The following is a 9,610-nucleotide window of genomic DNA, read 5'->3' as shown; positions in this document are numbered from 1 at the left end:
TGACGTGATTGGACCAAAGTCAACCCTTTCTGGATATCCCTAGTGGTAATCAAATACCGAAGAGAGTACTATCCATGGTGCTGAATTAATCTGAGCGAAATGTTGTTGCGAACCTACGCAGTTCACAGGGGACTTTCATCGACAAGTTAACCCCCAAGTTACATCGTCTGTAACCAATAGGGGACGAGATCAAAGAGACGGCTAATGATACGCGAAAGTTTAGGCTCGTGCGAAGGCACAAGCAACGGGACAACGTTTCATCGCCTAATGAAGTTCCAGTCGTAGAATTACAGTGATAAATTTGGTGACGTGAGAAGGAAAGGAGACCACTTCTTCACTCATGACAAGAAACCTTTCAAGAGACAAGACGTTGCGTATGGTCACCAACAAGATCAAAGACGAACTGCTCTAAGGTAGCATACTCTTTGTATTTTCACTTCTGCAACTGATAACTTTGAACCCTTTAAGCGCTCAATTATTTACACACACCCACACCCACACACACACAGACACACACATAAACTAAATTGGCATATTTCACTTTATTGTATTGGACTGATGGAGTTCCCGGTTGTGCCTGATAAAGTAAATATTCAAGAGGCGGGAATACTGAGCCTTCGTAAAATTGACCACGTATCTATATAATAGCATTATATAGAATTTTAATCGGTTGTTTTCCGATCTGTGTGGATTACGTTTCTCTTTTAAATAGTACCCTAGTGCTGCTAATGCACACTATGCTACACTAATGCATCCTTGAGAAGTCGGGAACAATGTAGGTCCTTATCTATACAAGAACAACGTTCGTGCATTGGGCAGATTTCTCAAAAATAGGTCGAAGTTGCATGCTCAGGGGCTTTTTTCCTCGCATGTCCTTCCCGTAGGCTAATCGGTGTACGGTAGGAAGCATGAATAAATGCTACGCTTTGTGTGCAGAAGTGTTAACGAACGAATGGTTATTATATGCTGCGAAGTGATGACACATCTTCTTCATATTAAATACTAACCATAAACTGACTCCGGCATTTTGCTAAACAGTTGAGTGTTGACTGTCAAGTTATAGCCTTGTGTAAATGTAATGCTTCGACTAAAAAACAGCACCAGACATCTGTGATTAAACCAGGTTGTTATGAACTGATATTGCGATATACAGTATCTGGCAGATATGAAATATAATTTGAATTTAACACAGTACACCATTCAAATGCAACATTTACAACTAGAAATAACAGTGCTTTACCAGGAGACATAAAGCACGTGACATGTAATATGGATGTAATATCGAGGATTAAGACTCCAGACCTCATTACTTAATACCGTTGTCATGGTTGACACTGTGACATGATACTTACAAACATAGCATATATTTAGATCAAATAATATTACTTATATAGACATGTAAATAACTGTTACATAGTTTTCATGTTCCTGCATGTTCATCTGTTTGTTTTTTGTATCGTTCTGTGTGTTTGTTGTAACAGAAATCCTTCAAAGGCTTTCAAATGGATTGGGGATATATTAATGCGAGTGAAAACCCCGTCAATAACGCCACCATGTTGCTGGACAACTCTTATATCCAGCTATGGGAAGTCTTCGACAGTAGCGTGAATGACATGCGCTACTTCCTCATCGGACTATACACAACTGTGAGTGTCCTGGGTCTCCTAGGAAACGTCCTCATACTGACGGCCCTGGCCAGGAAGTGGAGAGAAAAGAGCATCATAAACTTTCTGGTGGGCAACCTCGCCTTCTCAGACATCCTGGTGGTGGTGTTCTGTTCCCCTTTTACTCTCACCGGCGTGCTCCTGGATCACTGGATTTTCGGGGAGGCCATGTGTCACATCGTGCCCTTCCTGCAGTGCGTGTCCGTGGTGGTCTCCACACTCGTGCTCATGTCTATCGCCATGGTGCGCTACCACATGATCAGCCGGCCCCTGTCGGCGCACATGTCCGTAAACTCGGGGTACCTGCTGCTGGGCGCGATATGGACGCTGGGCCTCTCCATCTGCTCCCCGCTGCCCGTCTTCCACACCACGGTGGACCTGAGCGAGGCCTTCCCTCTGGAGTCGCTGAAGGAGAAGTGGCAGTGTGTCGAGTCCTGGCCGTCGGGAGGGTACCGGGTGGCCTTCACCATCTGCCTGCTGCTGGTGCAGTACATCCTGCCCGTGGTGTGTCTGACGGTGAGCCACGCCACCGTGTGCCGCCGGGTGCGGGCGGGCGTCCGGACGCAGCCCCCGGGGCAGGCCGAGGAGAACGAGGTCATCCGGCTCACCCTCCAACCGCCCGACGGCAAGCAGGGCTTTCTTCCGCGACGCCTCCCCGCCCCGGAGGGCCCGGGGCCGGGCGGGAAGCAGAGGCGGGGGTACGGCAGGAAGGGATGCGCGGTGGGGCCCGACGCCCGAGTCCTCCCCCGGGGCCTCCTGCTTCCCAGCGTGCCCGTCTGCTTCGAGCTGAAGGAGGAGGAGCGGAGGGCGGCGCTGGCGGCCCGCGCCTCTGTGTCGCGCAGCAGGAAGCGCTCCCGGGCGCTGTTCGTCAAGCTCACCGCCGTGGTGCTGGCCTTCGCCGTCAGCTGGATGCCCCTGCACGTCTTCCACCTGCTGGCCGACTTCGGCACCGACCTCATCTCCTCCCGCCACTTCAAACTGGTCTACTGCATGTGCCACCTGCTGGGCATGCTGTCCTGCTGCCTGAACCCGCTGCTCTACGGCTTCCTGAACAACGGCATCAAGGCCGACCTGCTGTCCCTCATCCGCTGCTTCTGAACGGATAACAACGCTTTATAGCCCCTGGAGCTGCTTCTGAACGCCCTCGAGAACCAGGGTAATAGCGCTCTATACCCCCTGGAGTGGCTTTTGAATACCCTCGAGAACCAGGGTAATAACGCTTTATACCCCCCAGAGCTGCTTTTGAATACCCTCGAGAACCAGGGTAATAACCCCCCGGAGCTCATGGACCACTCAACTGAGGTCATGACTGTGGCAGCCCTGCCCCTGTTCCAGACCACACTTCCACCTCCCGGAGCTGCAGATCCATCCCCCTAACCTCTGAACTCCACACTCTACTGTACATCCTTCCATATGGGGGGGTTTCTAGTTCACCTACTAGCTTCATATATTGAACATATAGGCCAGCAGAGGATGGGCGTGCCCCTATAGACGGGTTTCTTCCCATTGGGAGTTTTTTCTCGCCACTGTTTGAGGGTTTTCTCCCCTAAGGGAGTCGTTAAGCTCATATGCTATTGGGGGCTTAGGGCTGATATGTTTAATTCTCTCCTGTGTTACTTTTCTTTGTGACAGTCTTCTATGAAAAGCGCGATACAGAAATAAATTGAATTGAGTTATACGGCGCCTCAAGCAACGCAGAACAACCTGCTTTACAAACAGATAAAAATGTGGTGAAATAAAAACATTAATGTTAAATGAGGTTGAAAGAATCTGACATTAAAACAATAATACTTATAAAAATACAAATGATAATAATAATAAAAACAGAAATCACAGGAAATAAAACCAATGAAATGAAATACACTGGAAAAGATTTAAGATTTAGGTTTATGCTGTGGCTAAAGGCACCTTGGGTTGTTGGAAGAGAAGGGAACTTTCCGGATTCGATCCCGAGCTCCTGGATGTGCCACCTTGATAATAACAGCTTCCATATGAGGTCAGAAAGAGATGCAAAAGAGATACAGTAGGCCTGTATTTAATCTGCATCTACATCAATCTTGTCCATAACTTTCACTTGCACATGAATGCGAGTTCATTTTGGCCCTTTCATTTTACTGATTGCTGAACTGTGCTGGTGAATCCCAGTGATAATATTTAGCAATTTCAATCTACAATCTACCACTTACCTTAGGGCCAGTCTTTGGAATTAATATTTACCTTTCCCAATAAGCTTTAATTTATTTTATAACTAAGGTCATTTGCATATTAACAAGAATATAAGCATAGTTAAACTTTCATCTGAAGCTCAAGAGCCTTCATAGCAATTTCCGAGTAATTGCAGCTGAGGAACATTAATGTGTCTTCAGAAGGTCCTTCAGTTTTACTGCTGTGACAAACAATTAAACAAACTGGTATACACTCTTCACACTTATTAATGTGACATTCACAACCGCCAAAAATGCTTTCAGATGTATGGTGTATGTATATATTTGTAACAACTATTTCTGTATTTTAAAAATGTGTTCATGTTACATGTGTATAAAAATATATTTTACATTTTATCATGATATAGCATGCCCATTATTCATGCTGACTTGCACAGCTGCAGCGTTTCAAGCTTAGTTTCTTGCGCAAGGTTATAGTAGCTGTTTTACCACCTGGGAAAACAACCCAGAAACTTTGATTTAGAACCTGCCAATAAGTCAAGCCTTATAAACCGTGCTCGTTAAAACGGCAAGGCTGGTGTCTACCATTACTGGCACTGATTGATCATCCACACCCCATGTTAAAGCATGTCCTCCCTGCAGAGAGGGTTGTCTTTTAACATCTATGATTCAGGTCAAACAGTGCACGGAAATCCGTTAATTTACAAATGGCAAAAAACTCTTAAACTCTTCTGATTTGGAACAATCGGAGGCTTGTGGCTGTGTTTCAAACTGCACACCATGCACTACTTACTGATTTCCTTTGAAATTTAGTGCGAGTAGTATGCTAGTATGTGAACACAGCCTGTCTCTTCGACCGGAGTGTCCAGTGTGCTCTCTGAGCACTCCCAGGGTGCAGTACTCTGTTCCGTTCAGTTTCCGAACGAGCAGAGAGCACTGAAGTGCACTCCGATGATCTGAGAGCAAAGGAACTAACACACGATAAGCATGAGTACACTGGCTTTATTATTGAAGAGTGGGGTTGTTTCTACTGCAGAATTCCATATTCCATATTCCACAGTCATTGTTCTCCATTTTCATTGTTCTTCACCTGTGGTATAATTTGCCAGCAGATTGAATAAAATATTTTACGCTTTACTTTCAACACAATATGTACAGTATATGTCTTGTAGTTCCTTTTTGAGTGCCAATTAATTAAAACACTCAAATAAAAATAATAAATAAAAGAATGAATAAATTAATGCACTGTTACACTGTGATGAATAGCTGAAACTGACTTGATATTCAACAGCTTTTAAAAGGCTTGTGAAATATGGTTCATGGTGACTGAAATGAATATTGAATAACGAATACGGAATTATTATTCAATGAATTTTAAACAGCTTCTTGTCCAGATTGTTCTCTCCAGTTGGGGATACCAGACCTGATTAGATTCTGTAAGCCCCTTCCACTGCCCTCTGTGAAAAGGCACAGTGAATATTGTGAACCCAGAACAGGGCCCTGTTTCACAAAGCAGGATTACTGAGTTAGCTGGATAGCTGCACTGAGTAAAACCCAGAACCTGCTCAAATCTGGAGCATGAACTAACCACCCATTGCCATTAGTGTGTGAGTGCATGTTTTAATTGGTGAACGAAAGCATCAATCGTACAGTGCTTTGGATAAAGGCACTTTATAAATGCCAAACATTTACATTCTATTTTAAACCTTATATTTTACCTGCACATACAACATGAGTGTATCCAGCCCAAATAGCATTTTGGGGAAGGCACGGGCAATGCCTTGCATAGAGATTCTTTTCCTTGTGCAGTTAGCCAGTGATGTTGGGAAGATATTCAGAAAATGACATTAGCAGAAGACAGAGACCGATTAGCAGTAATTTGTTGTGCAAAATAAAATAACAGGTGCCATTATGCATTTCCTGAAACATTGACAGATGCATTTATTAAATAACAAGACAAGACAGATCCCCCCCCTCCCACCCTGTCAAAAGCTCTACACCTTCTTCCCAAAATATATTCTGCGCGTGTAATTATGGATCTTATTTTCATATTACATGGCGAATGCACTCTTCCCGAAGTAAACAAGAATGCTGTAATTCACAAAGAGTACTGCTTCAGGTGACAACAGTGGCAGCAGCTAGACAAAAACACCTTACCTGCATTATTCACTGGAATGTAGGAATATTACATTACATTATTGGCATTTGGCAGACGCTCTTATCCAGAGCGACGTACAGTTGATTAGACTAAGCAGGAGACAATCCTCCCCTGGAGCAATGCAGGGTTAAGGGCCTTGCTCAAGGGTCCAACGGCTGTGCGTATCTTATTGTGACTACACCGGGATTAGAACCACCGACCTTGGGTGTCCCGGTCCTTTACCTTAACCACTACGCTACAGGCCGCCCTGAACACAAATCTTTCTGCTGCCCACTGCAAGCCTCACAGGGTTAAGCATTCAGCTATATTATGCTTGGTCACAGTCAACCTGAGTTTAGTGACATATTTACAGAATTCACAATAAATATCAAAGGCTAATATCCAGCTGAACTAGTTTTTATTGTCATGGAAATTCTCATAAATGTTTGATACCAGAAAAACAAGATTTTGTGCCTTTACTCACCCCCTCCCCTATAATACTATATCTTTGTCTTTGTTAGGGATACCAAAGTAATTTCCACAAAACAATAAACAGAACTTCCAAACCGCTGTTTGGCATTCAAATGTCAAATGGAGAACTTAACATGGGTCATTTAGTTGTTTTACTTTTGACCTCTTCGGTCAAAATGAATCACCATATTCTGAAGGACAAATACCATGTCAATTTCACATTGGATGTATTTGCTGTTATGATACAAGTCCTTTTCCTTACAATAAATGTTATATTTTTATTGCACACACATCTCATTTATATTTTACATGTGATGCATATAGACAAGCATATAATTTGAACCGAGTATGGAATATTGCTAAGCAATGTTGGCTACACTATATTATGAAATTTCCAGACACAAACACTCTCTCTCTCTCTCTCTCTCTCTCTCTCTCACACACACACACCCACCCTCTCTCACACACATACACAAGCATACACACACACTCTCTCTCTCACACACATACACACACACTCTCTCACACACACACACACAAACACACACACCCTCTCACACACATACACACACACGCATACATACAAACACACACACTCTCTCTCACACACACACCCTCTCTCACACACATACACACACACATACACTCTCTCTCACACACATACACGCACATACCCTCTCTCTCTCTCTCTCTCTCTCTCTCAAACTCATATACACAGACTCTCTCTCTCTCACACACACCCACACACACACATATTACTTCCCTCCTTCCTCTTACACAGCCGTCATGTTATGTCTGGATTGGTTCTCCCTCATATCTGCGCCATTACTCCTGACGCTTCTGTTCTCAGAACGCTGCTGAACAGGAGCATTATGGGAAACTGCAGGAGGCCAGGGCTGGCTGTCACGACAGCTGGCTGTCAAACACAACACCATTCCCGCAAGCAGACAGCGGAGAACCCAGTCACCATCCTTATTGCCCTGAACAGCCCCCGAGCAATCCTCATATCGTATTGTGTAGTTTCCCATAAAATATTCACAACAATATTCAGAAAAAAGGCCAAGTTAGATAAGACATGGTTTGAGCTGCATGCTGAAGCATTTTCAGCAGGTCGGACAAGAACCATGCCAGGATAAAAAAACAGCTGAGCCTGGGTCAGTTCCTTGTTTTAGAAGTCCAGCCTAGGCCAAAACTTCAGAAAAGGCTTTTGTAAATGCTGTCACAGTCTATTTGTGTGCAGTGCAATATCAATGTTAGATTCTGTGGTAATGACTGTACAGTGCACTGTACAGTATGCAGATCATTTGCCTATGTGCTATAGAAGTGTTTGAATTTTCAAATAATGGACATATTCTACAATAACAATTCCTACTGAGGCTTTTTGGAAAAAAAAAAAAGAGCATGAGCTAACCATCCATGCATATAAAACTCAGATGTGTGCAGTCAGTCTCAGTAGCACAAAGTCACAGACTTTTACGTTTCAGGGTTGCAGCTCAGTTTGAAACAGTGAAAATGGATTTTGGAGAAACCATAATTTACATTTTTTTTAATGCAGCATATATTGCAGAATTTAATGCATTTTTTTTATTTATTGCATTCAGTAGGGACCTTTGATCATGTGGATGGTGGTCATATACCTTCCACCTCCATGAGGAAAATAGTTTCTCTAGATTCTCTCTTCTTCCATAGAGGTCACCCAGTAATGAGTAATGAGTGCTCTGTATTGTTTGGGGCGATGGTACGGTACTGGTATGAGTAACAGCAGTCCATGGGAGGATATTGCTGCACACATTGTTACAGTATGTAACAGCAGTCCATGGGAGGATATTGTTGCACACATTGTTACAGTATGTAACAGCAGTCCATGGGGGGATGTTGTTGCACACATTGTTACAGTATGTAACAGCAGTCCATAGGAGGATGTTGTTGCACATTGTTACAGTATGTAACAGCAGTCCATGGGAGGATATTGCTACACACATTGTTACAGTATGTAACACCAGTCCATGGGAGGATATTGCTGCACACATTGTTACAGTATGTAACAGCAGTCCATGGAAGGATATTGCTGCGCACATTGTTACGGTATGGAACAGCAGTCCATGGGAGGATGTTGCTGCGCACATTGTTACAGTATGTAACAGCAGTCCATGGGAGGATGTTGCTGCACACATTGTTACAGTATGTAACAGCAGTCCATGGGAGGATGTTGCTGCACACATTGTTACAGTATGTAACAGCAGTCCATGGGAGGATATTGCCGCACACATTGTTACAGGATGTAACAGCAGTCCATGGGAGGATGTTGCTGCACACATTGTTACAGTATGTAACAGCAGTCCATGGGAGGATGTTGCTGCACACATTGTTACAGGATGTAACAGCAGTCCATGGGAGGATGTGGCTGCACACATTGTTACAGGATGTAACAGAGTTCCTCTCTAAGGAGACGGTATGTAGCTGCTTCATTGTGACTTGATGTTTTCTCAGGAATGACTGTCAAATTACAGTTACATTTTGGGCATTTGCAAATTGTCTGTGGTGGTGTTATATATATATATATATAATTATTCATTCATTCATTCATTATCCTAACCCCCTTATCCTGAACAGGGTCGCAGGGGGGCTGGAGCCTATCCCAGCATACATTGGGCGAAAGGCAGGAATACTCCCTGGACAGGTTGCCAGTCCATCGCAGGGCACACACACCATTCACTCACACACTCATACCTATGTGCAATTTAGACTCTCCAATCAGCCTAACCTGCATATCTTTGGACTGTGGGAGGAAACCGGAGTACCCGGTGGAAACCCAAGCAAACACGAGGAGAACATGCAAACTCCGCACAGAGAGGTCCTTGGCGACGGGGATTCGAACCTGGGACCTCCTTGCTGTGAGGCGGCAGTGCTACCCACTGCACCATCCGTGCCGCCTAATATATAATTAATTACATATAATTTAAATATACACTTGCCGAGCACTTTATTAGGAAAGTTAATGTTCAGTTAATGTTCACATCAACCATCAGAATGAGGAAAAAATGTGATCTAAGTGACTTTGACCGTAGCATGATTGCTGGTGGCTGACAGGGTGGTTTGAGTAACTCAGAAACTGCTGATCTCCTGGGATTTTCATGCACACTAGTCTCTAGAGTTTGCAAAGAATGGTGCCA

General features: G+C 44.0%; 1 protein-coding gene across 1 annotated transcript; it reads left to right on the top strand.

The window, feature by feature from the left end:
* Positions 1 to 69: 69 nt before the first annotated feature.
* On the top strand, positions 70 to 2,762 carry LOC133130058 (neuropeptide Y receptor type 5-like). Its single transcript, XM_061244299.1, has 2 exons — positions 70 to 413; positions 1,482 to 2,762. Exon 2 carries the CDS (start codon positions 1,503 to 1,505, stop codon positions 2,760 to 2,762), a length of 1,260 nt encoding a protein of 419 aa, XP_061100283.1. The 5' UTR covers positions 70 to 413; positions 1,482 to 1,502.
* The last annotated feature ends 6,848 nt before the right edge of the window (positions 2,763 to 9,610 follow it).

The sequence above is a fragment of the Conger conger genome, chromosome 6 (genome assembly GCF_963514075.1).
Source record: "Conger conger chromosome 6, fConCon1.1, whole genome shotgun sequence".
Classification (NCBI taxonomy): Eukaryota; Metazoa; Chordata; class Actinopteri; order Anguilliformes; family Congridae; genus Conger; species Conger conger.
This window is presented reverse-complemented; position numbering and strand designations above follow the sequence as displayed.